Genomic DNA, 17,175 nt, shown 5'->3' on the forward strand with positions numbered 1-17,175 from the left:
GATTAGTATCGCAAAGTTTGCATTTTAAATTAGTTATATCTAACTTAACAATAAAATCGTCTAGGGTTATGCCTTTCATGAAGTTTGATTTCGTTCTTTCGTCGTGTATTTCTATTGTGTGTGTTTTTAAGTCGGCGGGCTCTGGAAACTGCTCGGTACAGAAGGAGCACGCGTATCCGATGCCACCTTTGCTTCGTATCGGCGTTGCGTTCGAGTTGAGTAAAATTTCTCGAATGATGTCTAAATGTTTGTCGACTTCTAATTTTTTTTTTATAACAACTCGAAGCGAAGGTGTCGCTTTTGAAATTAATTTTATAATACCTTTCCTTTTTCTTACCGTATTTTCGTTTATGTTTGTTTTACGCCGAGTACCTAAAGATAGAAAGAGAAAAAATAAATTTTCTGTCAAAACTAAATATACATGAAATTTCGAAATCTATGAACATATGTGTCATAGAGATAAATGAATTTGAAATTTAACGTTCTGATTATCTGATATGTCTAGATAGAATGTCGCGTCGAAAAGTTGTGGCCATTATTGGCTATCACTCGTACTAGTAACCTAATATGACGTTTGGAGAGTGTCAATTGTCAAGCGTATCTGTCACGCACACCAAGATAATCAAATTGTCTCGTTTCTTTCAGTTCTTTTGTAATGCGACATGCGATATTCTATCTAGATACATAGATAATTAAAGAATAACAGTTGCACTATGGAAGATTTTAAATAAGAACTTTTTTTAAATCCCTACTATGATAACGATTTAATTTTGTAACGTATGTCTAGTGTACGTAGTCAGATATTATAAATGACAATCGTGACTGATAGCTTTTTTTCTCGTCAATTAGTAAAAGTATAATTTTGTAAATTTATACTTGTTTAATTTTGTTTAACATACAAGCGATCCTGTTATAAAAAAGTTTAGTTAACTTTTTCAAAGTAATATTCTGTTAAGGATATTAAAAAAAAACTAAGAAGAACAACAGCAATTCAAATTTATTTATCGTACATATAAGACTTGAAAAATGGTACTTTTTGCTAGTGCGAACTATTGGTCCTGCGCGAGCCAGGATGATCAGAAATCTGTCAAAATATAATGTAAATTTTAAACTCACGCTTCATTTTTGGTTTGTTTGCAAGTTAACACATATTGTTAAAAAAACATATTGAACATTCACCTACAATCCAAAACTCAGAGTATTTAAGTCTTAATTTATTGAGTCTCGTGAACAAGACATTCGTAGATAATGTCGAAATATCGAGCTCCAATAAATAAAAATAAAAAGCATGGTAAATATTCCGTTTTAAATACTGTTAGTAATAAAAATAACCATGTTAATTTAATATCTTATACAAAACTCAGAGGTTAGAATACTCGAATCTTAATTAAGTTTTCACCTGCTTAATTTATGTTTATAATTCATCTCGTCGGTGAAGAAAAATCATGCTGGCTTTCATAGGTCAGATGAAAATCTGCTATTAATCCGTTGAGGAGCATCCACAATTTTTCATCCAAAGGAGGCTTAAACCCAACTTTGGTACACTTACTGGAATACTTTCTTTTTTACTTTTTTTTCAAAAATTATAAATATACTTAACAAAGATTGATTGAATTCTAGAATCTTCGTCTTTGTCACTACATAAAACACTTCATTTACTTTGGTCTGTCAAGTACCGTCTTTAACGTAATGTTACACGGGGCCGGGTCTGGGGCCGCCGTTCTTATGGGGCTCCCTTGAAATGCTGACGCATTCGCTTGCACTGTAATTTTTTAAATATTTAAGATTGATATAACCCAATAAACATATATAGGGAGTAAAAGGTCAAAAAGGTCATCCACGGATGTCAATATTGTTAAGTAGCATCATTATCAGCCTAGCTACGTTAGTTCGACTCGTTCTAAGTCAGTTTTTAACATGCCAATGCCCCATATCATAGTGTGGAATTGGGCTTCGAGCCCCGGATCTGTGGAATGTTCGAGAAGAATTTCTATACTTGTTGTTTTTGGTTAATAATTTATCACTACACACTGTCTGACAGTTTATTCTCAGTCAGTTACAAATTTTATCAGATCTAAACGTTCTAAAATTAGGAACTTTGCACTGCCAACACTAAACCAGAACTTTGTGAGTTTCGTTAATAAAATCACTAGGAATGAACTCTTTTTATATGTTGCTTCAACGTCTTCTGTCTTCCGTATGATTTGAAGCAAATATCACACTTAAACTCTCTAGTACCCGTGTGCTTCACCATATGGCTTTCCAATTCTCTTTTCGCGTAGAACTCCATATCACAGTCACTGCATTTGTGCGGTCTTTGCAACAGATGTACCCTCGTCGTATGCAGCCTCCAAGCGTTCTTGGTTTCGAAGCTCTTATCGCAAACTTGGCACTTGATGCCTGGGCTCTTTATCCCGTGAACCTTTGACAAGTGTTCGTATTTCTTCCAGACCTCCTTAAACCGTTCCAAGCAATAACCACATTTGTGGGGCAACTTCATGCCCGAATGATACGATCTGTCATGGAGGAGCTTCTTCCGAGCCGTATCGAATGTTCTACAGCACTCCTCGCATGTAAATGTACCAATTTTGTGGGCATCACCGTGCCTTAGTAGAATATTCTTATTAACGAATCCTGCCCCACAAACAGCGCAAAGATAATTCCTGTAGTGCACGTTCATGTGTTCTTGGAGAGCTTTGAATGTGTTGAAGAAGTTGCAACATATGAAACAACATAGCGTTTCGCTGCCAAATTTAAAAGGTAGTATGTGATCTTTTATGTCCGTATATAATTTTTTATCGTGTATTGTTTGGAGATGTTTGACTAACTTTTCTATGTTATCAATGTTTTGGTCACAAAGATTGCAATTCAAATCTGTGATGTCAAGTTTGACGAAATAACTGTGCATATCTTTACCCTTCATGAAGTTTGATTTATCTGTATCGTTGTGGTTATCTATGGTGTGACGCTTTAAATCAGCGGGATCCGGATATTGTTCAGTGCAAAAACAGCAAGCGTAACCGATACCGCCCCGGCATCGAATTGGTGTTGCGTTCGAATTCAACAAAATCTCTTTGATATTATTCTGGTGTTTTTCAGCTTCAGTGAGTAGAGTTAGTGTGTCCTTCATTTTTAAATCTTTCTGTAGTGTTATTCTTATTATCTTTCCTCTACGCACGTTGATCGCTTCCTTTGGATGGCTTGCTGTTAGTTTGATTATTGTTTTCTTCTCGTCCAGTAGGTCACCTACAACAAATACTTTTATCAAACAAAATGCCAATAAGATAACTTGAGAAAAAATAAATCTTAATCGTGACACTTACTGGCGCAATCTTTATCTAAATAAATTGACGTTGGTTTGAGTTGTTTTTCAAATATTGATACAATAGTTAAAAACTTAGTCGCAAACGCTGGTTTGTAAACATCATTTTGTATAAAGATAATTTCAAATTTATAATTGGGTATAAATTCTAAGAGCCGAGATGGCCCAGTGGTTAGAACGCGTGCATGATTTCGGGTTCAAGCCCAGGCAGGCACCACTGATTTTTCATGTGCTTAATTTGTGTTTATAATTCATTTCGTGCTCGGCGGTGAAGGAAAACATCGTGAAGAAACCTGCATATGTTTTATTTCAACGAAATTCTGCCACATGTGTATTCCACCAACCCGCATTGGAGCAGCGTGGTGAAATTTGCTCAAACCTTCTCCTTAAAGGGAGAGGAGGCCTTAGCCCAGCAGTGGGAAATTTACAGGCTTCTAATGTAATGTATGTAAGGTAATAAATTCTTATATATTCTATATATTGGATCAAATCCTAACTATTAAGCCTTATTAAGTGATTCATTCAGTGCTATGAAATACGAGGAACGTTGGATGTTATTTAAACATAGTTATAATTCATGTAAAATTTACGTCGACGTTGGCATTTCTTTAAAAAAACATTTCTAGATCTTATAACTACATATATAGGTCTGTCTTAAGAATTCTAAGTATTCAATGATAAAAAGTCAATAAATATATAAACGCGTTTTATTTATGCCATTGCAACAAATATTTATCTACGTAACAAGTTAAACCTCTTCCCCGTGTTTCGATCGCATGTGACTTCTCCAGCTGCATTTCTGGACGAATGCTTGTCCACAATGTGCGCACGCAAACCTTCTGTCGTCCGCATGTATCCGCATGTGTTCCCTCAGCGTATTCTTGCGGCCATACGCCTTGAAACAGATATCGCATCGGAACTCCCGTATACCCGTGTGCTTAGCCATGTGCCGTTGCAAACTGCTCTTGCTGAAAAATCTCATCTCGCACTCCTCGCATTTGTGCTTCCTTTCCAATAAATGATCCTTCTTCGTGTGTCTCGCGAGTGCTCGTTGGTTCCGGAATGTTCGTTCACAAGCGTGGCACTTTAGCACGACAGGCGGAGCTCCGTGCACTTTTACCATATGATCGATTTTCTTCCAGTAATCAAGGAACCTCTCATTACACACTAAGCATTTGTTCCGTTTACCCAAACCGAGGTGAGTCCTCTTTTGGTGTTCCTTCAACTTCTCCTTATTACCAAATACTTTTTCGCATTCGTCACACTTGAATTCGCCAGTTTTGTGCCTCCTAACATGCGTCCCAAGCAGTCGTTCCGTCATGAAACCTCCACCACAAACTGGGCATATGTGATTACCGAAATGCGAGTTCATATGCTCTTGTAGAAGTTTAAAGTTCAAATATTCCGCGGAGCAGACGGCACACCTTAGCTCCGGCGTGTCGAATCTGAACGGAACTATGGAACTCTTTATATCCGTGTGAATTTCTTTACCGTGCTCTATTTTCAAATGTGTCATCAGGTCTTCTAGTTTCAGTATGTCTCTGTTGCAGAGCGCGCAATTTAAATATGTTATATCTAATTTGACAACGTGATCGAATAACTTACTGGACATAAACTTAATTAATCTATCACTGTTATGTTCATCTAGGAAATGTTTCTTTAGGTTAGTCGGTTCGGGGAACTGTTCGTGACAGAAGGCACAGCCGTAGCCGAGACTGTCCTTATTCCTAATGGGGTTAGCGTTTGAATTCAACAAGATCAACTTAAGATTTTGTTGATTTTTCTTTGATTCAGACAGGTGGGGCTCTTTATGACTTCGAACTATCTTCAACTCCACGCGAGGTGTCGCTATTCGCCTTTCGATTTTAATCGTTCGTATACCTATAAAGAGAGAGAGAATATCTTTTATTAAACTAATTCAAACACTTTAGTAATTCCATGTATTTTTTATCGTTTGTTTGTTGTTGAACGCGTTTAGTATAATTATTCATAATGTATATTTAGAGAACCAAGTCAGAATTCCATCTCACGCAGTTACCTTTCTTAATCAAGTATCATCGAATCGCATTTGTTGGTTGATGTCAAATGTTTTATAACCCTAATGCTAGTGATTTAGAAAAACCGTTTTACGTATTTTTATGGCACTTTTTTCAAATCGATTTTCAATTTTACTAGATGTGTTTTTCTATCATTTGTATATCACGTCTCATGTATCGTTTTATTAATTTTTCTCTCTAATCTTTAAAATGACGATGTAAGTGTTTTTACGATAATTTAATTACCATATATTTATTACAAGACCCAATAAAAACAGTTATGTTGATTTAAGTTACATTAAATACTAGTTTTTCTTAAGACAAAAAAAATTACGAAATATTTGAATTTGAAAAAAAGAAATTGGTAGCGTATTTTTTTCTAACTATAAAATTATTAAGTAAAGGCACTAAATCTGTTGTTCATATATCATCTATGTCGGGAAGAACCAGTTTTACGAAAATTTGTATATGACCAAGATTATATGTATTAAGACTATTTAAGGATGAGAATTTCTATAACAAGGTTATCTTTCAAAATAATTTCAAGAACATACGGAATTTTCGAGATTTTGTGGTATTTCTGAAGCTAACAAATAGGTGTGTTATTGTAAAAAATATTTTAATTCTGTATCACCATAGTGTACTTGGTTTTGGTTAGTAATTCACACAAACCCTTGTTTTTATGCGTCGTACATTTTTTTGAAAAAATTGTCTTGGTTTCTTTTTTTTTTTTGTTGCAAGTTTAAACTATTATATATTTTTAAACGTCAATGGACGATTATCATCAATTCTTTTAACTGTCTATCCTAATTACTAGAAAATTGAAAGGCAATTATATTTTTTATAATAAAAATAAAATTTATTTATTTAAATAATAGGACATTATTCACTTCATTTGATCTCTAGTATGTATAATTATTTTATAACAATATATTTATAAGCAGCGACACAAAATCGATTAAAAATTAATGCAAGGTTAGACGATATCTCCGTGCTTAGCGCTGATATGACATTTTAAAGCAAAACTTTTATCAAAAGATTGTCCACAATGGAGACACTTGAAGTCCCTGTCTTCTGGGTGTAGTCGACGTATATGTTCCTTGAGCGTCTTCAATCTCCCGTAGGACTTGAAACACAAGTCACACCTGTACTCCCTAGTCCCAGTATGTTTAACCATATGATCGGTAAGCTCCCTCTTCGAGAAGAACTCCTTTTCACATCTCGTGCACTTGTGCTGCCTCTCCATCAAATGATACTTCTTCATGTGCAGCAACCAAGTCTGCTGACTCGCGAAGGTTCTGTCACAAGCTTGGCATTTAATCAAAGGTCCGACAACACCGTGAACTTTTGCCAAATGCTCATTCTTATGACAGTTCTCCTTGAATCGTTCGCTACAGTATCCACACTTATGGGGCATGTTTAAGCCGTTATGAACTTTTCTTTCGTGAAGTTTTCTCTTACGTATCGTATCGAAGACTTGGCTGCATTGGTCACAAGCAAACGTTCCAGTCTTGTGACCTTCGTTGTGACATAACAAAAGGTGACGGTTCACGAAGCCAGCGTCACAAACTTTGCAAATATAGTTTCTGTAGTGTGTGTGCATGTGTTCCTGTAACGCCTTGAATTTGTTGAAAACATTGTGACACATGAAGCATCGGAGATTTTCGCTGTCGAATTTAAAAGGTAATATGTGATTTGGTATATCCGTGCTTATATTTTTATCGTGCGTATCCTTCAAATGATCCATTATTCGTTCGAGCGTATCCATTTTCGTCGCACACAGTTTGCACTGCAGCGCTGTGATGTCCAGCTTCACTAGATAGCCGTACATGTCCCTTCCTTTCATGAATATGGATTTTGTTTCATCGTTATGGTCTTGTATTGTATGTCTTTTCAAATCAGCAGGATCTGGGAACTGGTTTGTACAGAAACAGCACGCGTATCCGATACCGCCTCTGCAGCGTATCGGTGTCGCATTTGTCCAAAGTATAATTTCTCTGACGTTTGTACGATGTTTTTCTAATTGTTCGCCCTGCCTTACTTTAGGTAGACTTGTATTTCGCGCATTTATTTGCTCTACGGATTCTTCTATAACTTTTTTCGACAACGGTTTCTCTTTTTTGTTGGTTTTACGAAGTGCACCTACAAAGAAAATCATAAATTATTGAATGTTGACGTCCTCATAAAACATCGCTTATTTTAAGATTGTGATAAAACAAAGTTGGAATAAGAAGTTGTCTACACTGGCACTGCGCTCTAAGCGTTTCTACGCACTGGAGCCACTGAAAATCAGCATCAGGTCCAAAAAGATAAGTGGTCTTTCAATTTGAAATCGAACCACTGTACAGTTTATAGTTTATGTAGTTACTTGATTCGTATAATTTAGGTGCTTTTTATATGACCTGTTTATTTTCTTTTCTACGCGTTATGATTAGTTATTTTTTAGATTTAAGATTTAGAAAGTATTAGTTTGTGTTTGTGTTTAAATAAAAGATTAATCTGTTCTATTTTAAATATTTCACACTAAATGTTACAAACCTTTAAATGGAAAATATTCCAATATATATAAAGTTTAAATATACATTTGATGTCTGAATATTGACAATTTACTTATTTACTTATATTGAATTCTTTTTTCAAACTTATTATAGATTTCAATAAAAATATGTGTTTAAAGGTTGTGGTAACGTTCTTATCATAATAAATATTATAAATTAATTATAACGAATACGCTTTATAAAACTGCGATAATAGGTAATGTTTTATTAGTGGTGCCGTAATCGAAAATAAATTTTATAATTATCATTTTAGTAATAATTTATTAATCAAATTTAACCAATTAATTCCGAATAAAGTAATACGCGTAACCGTTCAAACTTGCTCTCCATGCTTCGCTCGCATGTGTCCGCGCCAGCTGCACTTCTGCACGAACGCCTGCCCACAATGCTCGCATTTGAACCGCCTGTCATCCATATGTATCCGCATGTGTTCATGCAACGTCCATTTCCTTGCATATGATTTAAGGCAAACATCACACTTGTACTCCCTCTGTCCTGTATGTTTGACCATGTGAGCTCTTAGTTCAGTCGTGGAAAAGAAGCCTTTACCACATTCCGTACATTTATGAGGTCTTTCGACTAGGTGGTGCCTTTTCATGTGAATCATCAATGCGTTCTGATGCACGAACATTTTGTCGCAGGCTTGGCACTTTCTGGCGAACGACGACACGCCGTGCTCCTTCACCAAGTGCTTGTCTTTCTGACGATTATTTTTGAATAACGCGCTGCAAAGACCACATTTGTTAACTAGCATCGCTTTGTCATGGTACTGTCTCTCGTGGCATCTCTTTTTGTTGTACGTGGTAAATACTTTTGGACACTGACTGCACGAGAATGTCCCCGTGTTGTGTGCGACTTTGTGATAGTAGAGCTTCCTCCTGTTCACGAAACCAGCATCGCAGACATCACACATAAAATTGCTGTAATGCACGTTCATGTGTTCCATTAACTTTTTGAACTTATTGAATATATTCTTACAGATGTAACACTGAAGGTTTTCGCTGTCGAATTTGAAAGGTAACATTTGTTGTACTATGTCTGTATGAATTTGTTTCTTGTGAATTTTCTTCAAATGGTCGATCAGATCCTCGATGGAATAGATATTGTTTTCGCATAATTTACACGTGAGTTCAGTGATATCTAATTTTATGCATAGTTGATTCAGATCTCGCGGCACTAGCATTAGTACATTTTGGGCATTCAGAGTAGATGTATGCTCTAGGCTATGTTTTTTCAATTCATCAGGATCCCGATATTGGGTCGAACAAAAACTGCAGCCGTAACCGTTGTCGGTGTGACCACGGATGGGCGTTGCGTTCGAGCTTTGTAATATTTCTTTAACGTTGGCTCTATGTTTCTGTATATCCGCTTGGTACTCCGATAATTTTTTGTTAGCAACTACTTTAATTTTACTCCGTTTTTTCTCTTCTTTAATTCTGATCTTTACGACAGATGACTCTGATTTGACGTCTCTTTTACCTACAAAGAAAATTTCGTATTATTCACTTTTAGCTTTTCTTTCAAAATAAAAGACTTATTTATTTAATAACCTAAGAATTAGTAATGGAGTCTTACCTAGACTACATAGGTTTTTTTAAAGCAGATACTAACAGAGGGTAGAACCAAAGAGTTCCAGAGCAATTTATGAACACGTAACTTTTTTTAAATTCATCAACAAAGTCATATAATTTAAAAGATAATATTAAAACAGCTCAATGAAAACAGCATAACATAAAAATAGATTTATTTTTTTTAAATTAGTAAATGTAAACATCGACCTTATTATAAATAATGAAAAGTAATTAGTCGGATCAAAGTCTACACTTGCTCTCCGTGTTTCGCGCGCACGTGTCCGCGCCAGCTGCACTTTTGCACGAACGCCTGCCCACAGTGCTCGCATTTAAACCGCCTGTCATCGGCATGTATACGCATATGTTCACGCAAGGTTTTCTTCCTGCCATATGCCTTGTGACACACCTCACATTCGAATTTCCTTAACCCCGTATGCTTCACCAGGTGACTCTTCAATTCAGCAGACGAAAAGAAAGTCATATCACACTCGCTACAACTGTGTCTCCTATCCATCAGATGGAGTCGTTTTATATGTATCGTGTGCTCTTTCTGATTTGTGAAAGTTTTATCGCAAGCTTGACATTTCAAAAGATTACTTATTCCGTGCACATTGACAAGATGTTTCTCCTTCTTCCTGTAATCCTTAAACTTTTCATTGCAATAGCCGCATTTATTCAGCATCTCCGAATGCGTGTGCACGCACTTTTCATGTGACCTCTTCTTTCTTAATGTATCGAATATTTTTGGACAATGATCGCATTTAAACGTCCCAAGTTTATGGCTCTCCGCGTGCTGAGCTAGGATTGCGCGACTCACGAACCCAGCATTACAAACTTCGCATACATAATTCCTATAATGTATATTCATGTGTTCTAGCAGCGACTTGAACTTGTGATAGACATTCATGCATATGAAACACATTAGTCTCTCTGTACCAAATTTGAATGGTAACACTTGATTTTTGATGTCAGTAAACATTTTTTTACCATGAACATTTTTCAAATGATCGATAAGTGTCTCCAATGTGTCCATATTGTCATAGCACATAGTACATTTCAGTTCTGTTATATCCAATTTCACGTGAAACTTGTACATGTCTTTGCCTTTCATGAAATTCAGTTTAGTTTTTACGTCGTGGGATTCCATTGTGTGCCTCTTTAGATCTGCGGGCTCGGGGAATTGTTCTTTGCAAAAACAGCAAGCGTAACCGACACCGCCGCGGCACCGAATCGGTGTTGCATTGGAATTCAAAAGTATTTCCTTCATATTGGATCGATGTTTTTGCAATTCACCGCCCTTTTTTAGTTTAATCTTTCCTTCGTTTTCATGTTTAGGGTCTATAGTATCTTCTAAATAAAATTGATTTTGTGATCTTCGTAAACCTATAAAGAAAAGCATGGATTATTTATTGCTTCACGTGTTCCGTTTCGCAAAAAAAAATGGCGAATAGATATTTTTCAATCCCAAATCGTGTTACCCTAAGAGATTTATTTCGATCCTCTTAAAGCACTTACTAAAATGAATAATTAATTTCGTCCCAAAACAGAAAACGTATGTATATAAATATAAGTCAAACGCAGACTTTTTTTAATGACATTGTTGATTGTAAAATATAATTAATCCATTATTTTTTTTAATATTATATACATTTTTTAATACAAAAGACTGTAATCCTCTACACTTAACCGGTAAACGTGTGTTCAAGATAATCAAATTCATTTTTTAATATTATTTTAAATTGTTAGTTATTGCTGTTCTGTAAATAAATAAATAAATTAAAAAGTTATGAGTTTAAAAATAAATCAGCAACGAATTTCGTCGCAAGTATTTAAAAAAAAAGTTGCTATAACATAATCATTCCTAATTTAGCTCATCCATACTTAAATAAAAAAATCATTACGATGTTTCTACTGTCAGAAGATTTTATTCTACGTGAATTTAGAACTCTTAATCCGTCACCGACTCAAAAGAGTCCAGGCGCAGGCCCAACATCTGTACGTGTTTTCCGCGACACGGAAGTGTACACATTTCCAACTTCTACGCTCCGGGAAAACTCAATTATTTTATATCGGCCCGACTATTATTTTATATTGAACCCAGGACCTCAGAATCTGCCTTATATCTAGTCACCAGGCCAACGAGATGGTCAATGTCTAAGAAGCATTTAAACTAATACATTTGGATGAACTGTCTTATCAATTTAAAATATTTAGATGGATCAAAATTATCAAGCGTGCAGTGGCAGTTGCAGTGGCAATGCAATGACGACCACGACCGTTCTGTCATCAGCTAAGCGACTGAGACGAAAGAAATGGATCATATCCATGACCAGAAAAAAAGTATCTCATAGATTAAACCTTCTTACCTGTCTCCAGAAAACAAAAGTTTTCGTTTGGACATTTAAGTACAAAACTCATCATCTGATATCAGCTTTATTTTTACAAGAACTAGATATATGCAAACATTTTGTTTCATAATATATTATATTTAATTTATAGTAACAATTTCATTGTATAAGTTCACTAAAATTAAACATACTATTACATTTGAATCCACAACACTTAGTTGACAATCATCTGCCGTAACATGGATTGATGAGAGTATTTTCATTTCTTATACTTGATCGTCATGCTTGGCCTGCATGTGTCGACGCCAGCTGCATTTTTGGACAAACGCCATCACACAGTGTTCGCATTTGAACCTCCTATCGTTGTCATGGATACGCATATGCTCCTTCAACGTCTGTTGTCTTCCATATCGCTTGAAACAGACCTTGCATTGGAAACTACGAGTCTTCGTGTGCTTAACCATATGCTCTTCTAAGCTCTTATTAGCGTGAAACTTCATGTCGCAAAGGGTGCAACTGTATCGATAGTCCATTAGATGGTGGCGTTTTATGTGTTTGTTCAAGGAATCTTTTGTGGAAAAACTCTTTTCGCACGCCTGGCACTTAGCACGTTCTGTTATACCGTGAGCCGTCCTTAAATGTTCTGCTTTCGTTCTATAACCCGCAAACTTTTGATTGCAGTACCCGCATTTATTTAGTAAATATCCATGCACGTGAACGGTTGTCACGTGCGAGTTCTTCTTGTGGAGATTGTCAAATACTTTATCACAGTGTTCACACTTGAACTCGCCGAGGTTGTGTCGTTTCTGGTGATTCAACAACGCTCTATTATTTATGAAACCGGCACTGCATACATCACAAACGTAATTCCTTGAATGCTTGTGCATGTGCTCGAATAGAATCTTAAATTTCGTGTAAGTATTTGAACAGACGATGCACTTAAGCTCATTGGCAATCGACTCTTCAAATTTGAACGAAACAATATGGTTCTTGACATCCGTGTAAATCTTTCGATTGTGGATAGTTCTCAAATGATCAATCAGATCATCTATACTTTGTATGTTAAGTTTACAAATGTCGCATTGCAATCCGGTTATATCTACTTTTACGTGATATTTTTTGAGGTCTCGTTTCTGTAAGAATTTTGGTTTGGGGTCGTTTTTATGTAGCTGTAACGTGTGCTTTTTTAAATCAGCTGGATCTGGGAATTGATCTGAGCAGTAACAGCACAAATAGCCCAGGTCGCTTTTACCATGAATAGGGGTGGTGTTGGACCATTGGAGTACCTCCTTTATATTGTGATGGTGCTTTGATAATTCTTTGATTGGTTTTAACTTTATCTTCTTTAACGATTTAACATTCGTTCTCTTTTTAGATTCTCTTGTTATTTCTATTTTAATCATATTTTCTTCAGTTGATCTATTTTTATTATCTTCTAAATCTTCTTTGTTTACACTTTCGGAGAGTTTACCTAAAAATAAAAATTGCTGTTACTGAATTTTTACGATGGGCAGATCTACTATGTAGAGGCTGCATTTACGACCATATACTTAAATTTAATACATATATTCTAAGGTAAACAAATGCCATAGAGTTTTCTAGCAGAAACATTTGAGAAGATAAAACCTTCCCCTAAGAGATAATGTTCCTTAATGAACAAAATAGCATCCCTGTACAACATAATATTATGTAACGGATCATATTGATTGATGTGATGTCTGCGTCACTAGACGATTTCAGCAAATGCAGAAATATAAGTATTAATGAAATTAAATTATTATATATTTATGATATAAGGATAACTATTCGGACCTTCAGAACGTCATAATGTCAGAAAGGTTTTAAATTATTTCACCTTTGCTGGGAGACAGTGCGAAATGAAGTCAGGCGTATCACTGTTATACTTGTTTGAAGTGATAACTTCTCATGGGAGGGTAGATCGCTTTGTTACGTAACGCGTTGCGGCGCCGGTCTGTCTGGCTTCCCTTTCTCTTACGCATACGACAGTGCGTAGGCCCGCTCCTTCTCTCTCACTCAAACCCACAGAGCTAGCCGTATTTCGAACAGACGTTTTCTTTATTTTTAATTATAACTTATGTCGGGCATACCAAGGCAGACACGTTATTTTTTTTTTTTAAAAGAAATGTCCTAGTCGCTGTTTGAATTGTAGTTAATTTTTTATTTAAATTTTAATTTACACTTTTTTAATTTGTCCGCTAATTATGTTTACTTTTGGAAACTGTACAGGTCAATGTATTGTCGTTGTATTTTGTTTCAATGTGTTGCTTTGTACTATATGTTTCCTGAACGAAATAAAAAATACTATCTTGCAACAATATTCGCAAACCAGAAATTGATAAAGAAATTGTTTTTGTCGTCAATAAACAACAATAACTTTGTTAACAATAAAGTTTTTTTGTTACTACTTATCCGAGTTCCATGTTTAAGCGTTTACGAATCTTTGAGATATTTAAAAATTTAATTGATAATACTTTGAACAAATTTGTGTCCAAAGTATTATCAATGTCTGTCTCGTATTTTGTAAGAATCATTCCCATTAATTTATATTTAAGTATTACGATCATAAGCGACTCATATAGGCCGATCATTTAATTATATTATTCAGTAAAGTATTTTGTATTTATCATGTTAGGTGCAGGTATTGTAATGAGTTCAGAAGATTGTATACAATAATAAATATCCTTTATTTTCTTTTTTTTTTAATTTTAATTATAAAAAATTTAAAAATTTAATTGCGTGTTGATGATAGCCAGATACAAATACGAACAAATATAAAACTTCTCCTATAGTTATGATCATTCAAATAATTTTATCATCGGTATGCATCAAAAATAATCAAAAATTTCAACTAAAAGGTTGACTGCAAAATCAAGTGCGCTATAAGATCGCCTTTGGGCTGCACATACATGTACATATATCTTGCATTTTTTAATGTGATGTATATAAAGAGCCAAGATAGCCCAGTGCTTAGAACGCGTGCATCTTAACCGATGATTGAGTTCAAACCCAGGCAAGCACCACTGAATTTTCATGTGCTTAATTTGTGTTTATAATTCATCTCGTGCTCGCTCGTGCGGTTGAAGGAAAACATCTTGAGGAAATCTGCATATGTCTAATTTCAACGAAATTCTGCCACATGTGTATCCACTAACCCGCATTGGAGCAGCGTGGTGGAATATGCTCTAAACCTTCTCCTCAAAAATGAGATAGGGCCTTAGTTCAGCAGTGGAAAATTTACAGGATGTTAATGTTGTATGTAACGTACCAGCAAAATTAATAAAGATTTAAGAAAGGAGATCGAATGGAACAAAATAGTCCATTAAAAAAAAACAAATGAAAGCAATTTCGTTTGCAATTAAATCGTTTAAACGATTCAAGTGATCAATATAGATAATATATAAGATAAACTCGATATCCAAATAATAATACCTATATTTAAAATGTCATAATATCAAAGTCCTTAGGCTATAGTTTCGTCAGCGTCCGATTCAATATTCTCATCAATGACCAAATATTTAGCTGATGTCCGGACAGGGCTCCTTCGTTCCTTCGTGTGTACTCGCATATGTTGCTTCAGGGTGAATTTACGAGCGAACGATTTCCCACATAAGCTACAGTGGAAATGACGCTCGCCTGTATGTTTTAACATGTGCTTGTTCAAATTTTCGCTACCGAAGAACTTCATGCCACAGACTTTGCACTCGAAGTTCCTCTCCATCAAATGGTCCCGTCTGGTGTGCCGTCTCAATCCTTGCTGATTTGTGAACGTCTTATCGCACGAATCACATTTCAACACTGTCGGTGTGACTCCATGATATTTAGCCAGATGGTCACTTTTCTTGTGGTAATCATCGAAGAGTTCGCTACAGTATCCACATTTTCTCGTCATGTAAAGACGCCTGTGTACAATATTTATATGCGACTGCTTTTTTACTCTCGTGTTAAACGTCTTCGAACAGAAATCGCACGAAAACAAACCTGTTTTGTGTATTCTCAAGTGACTCCTTAGTATGTCGCGGTTGACGAATCCAGCGCCGCAGACATCGCAAACGTAATTACGAAAATGTGTATTCATATGTTCCGTCAAATTTCTGAATTTCGTGAATTTCGTCGAACACAACGCACACTTCAGCTCTTCGCCGTGAAACTTAAACGGTACCATGTGATTCTTGATATCCGTGTAGATTACGTGCTGATGTTCGTCTATTAAGTGGTCTATTAATTTATCTATCGATGGTATATCGTTTTGGCACAGGTTACACTTCAATTCGGTTATGTCTAATTTGACTGTGTACACGCGCATTTCTTGGACAACTTGTTTAATACTCTTCGCATCATGCCTTTCAATTGTGTGCCTTTTTAAATCCGCAGGATCAGGAAACTGTTCGGTGCAAAAGCAACAGGCGTACCCTATATCACCGCGAAACCGTATCGGCGTAGCGTTTGAATTCAACAATATTTCCGTCATATTGCTTCGATGTTTCTCAACTTCTAGCATACATTTGTCATCTATTTTATTTTTAGGCGTTTTCTTATTACGGCCACGCGCTGTGCTATTTACGCTTGACTTGACTTGTAATTTGTGTAGGAGCTCTTCGGCCTTTTCTCCAGATACGATGATTATTTGTTCATCACCTACAAAGAAAACGTTCACTGTTGAGTGGTAACATTAATAGCGGTATACTCAGGGACGGATTCGGGGGACAACAGGAGCTCTAGCTCAAACGCCTCCATTGTATTGTTAATTTTTATAGAGAAGAAAAAAGCATCTCTTTTATTAAAGAGATAAAATCGTTCACATTCACAAAATAATTCTAGAAAAAATACAATTTTTAATTTGTTAAAAAAATATGCTTCCTCCAATTCGAGTTCAATAAAACCCCCACTTCCCTTCAGAGGTTACATGTTTTTACCCCCATGAATTCAAAACCTTTAAATCCGACCCTTAATATAATTTTATAAAATATATACAAATTATCTTGAGTTAGTAATATTTACGTCATTTTTAAGACGTATATGAATTCTGCTCTTCATTTCGTACACATATAACATAGACTGATTTGTTTTATTAACATTGAATTAAGAAAGCAGTAACTACTTAGTTTCTTGCCGGTTCTTCTCGGTAGAATCTAAATTCTGAACCGTTGGTAATTTACAGTAGGGTAATATAGTTTTGTAAAATAACGATTTAAAAGTGTTTGTAAGGGCCTATTTGAATCATTTTGATCTTGATTATCAAAACGACTATAACAAATGAAAAAAAAATCTTTGGTATAAATGCAATAAATCTATACATATAAAATCGTTTGTCCAGATTAT

The 17,175-nt window shown here is 35.5% G+C and overlaps 2 protein-coding genes across 5 annotated transcripts in view; both read right to left on the minus strand.

The window, feature by feature from the left end:
* Nucleotides 1-1,356: 1,356 nt before the first annotated feature.
* The window catches only part of LOC125074826 (zinc finger protein 184-like), a 46,794-nt gene continuing 30,975 nt past the window's right edge, over nt 1,357-17,175 (minus strand). The window contains exon 5 of one of the 4 annotated variants that reach the window (XM_047686281.1): nt 1,357-3,246. In XM_047686281.1, coding sequence (XP_047542237.1) covers nt 2,150-3,246 — 1,097 coding nt within the window. In that variant the 3' untranslated portion in view covers nt 1,357-2,149. Of the gene's footprint in view, nt 3,247-4,029; nt 5,204-12,065; nt 13,307-15,312; nt 16,492-17,175 lie in introns of those variants that run through there. The other 3 variants (XM_047686278.1, XM_047686275.1, XM_047686276.1) reach the window with 3 other exon arrangements.
* On the minus strand, nt 6,203-8,441 carry LOC125074835 (zinc finger protein 43-like). Its single transcript, XM_047686290.1, has 2 exons — nt 8,227-8,441; nt 6,203-7,500 (listed from the first exon to the last, which is right to left on the minus strand). The coding sequence occupies exons 1-2, from the start codon at nt 8,309-8,311 to the stop codon at nt 6,335-6,337; spliced, it is 1,251 nt and encodes a 416-aa protein (XP_047542246.1). The 5' UTR covers nt 8,312-8,441; the 3' UTR covers nt 6,203-6,334.

This window comes from Vanessa atalanta, chromosome 28 (genome assembly GCF_905147765.1).
Source record: "Vanessa atalanta chromosome 28, ilVanAtal1.2, whole genome shotgun sequence".
In the NCBI taxonomy this organism is placed as follows: Eukaryota; Metazoa; Arthropoda; class Insecta; order Lepidoptera; family Nymphalidae; genus Vanessa; species Vanessa atalanta.

What these genes read in the sequence shown, in the direction of transcription:
- LOC125074835 (XM_047686290.1), bottom strand. Translation starts at nt 8,311, where the DNA reads ATGCGAGCATTGTGGGCAGGCGTTCGTGCAGAAGTGCAGCTGGCGCGG. An exon ending in ATGGAGAGCAAGTTTGAACG is followed by an intron (nt 7,501 to 8,226) that starts GTTACGCGTATT and finishes TTTTCTTTGTAG; the next exon opens with GTGCACTTCGTAAAACCAAC.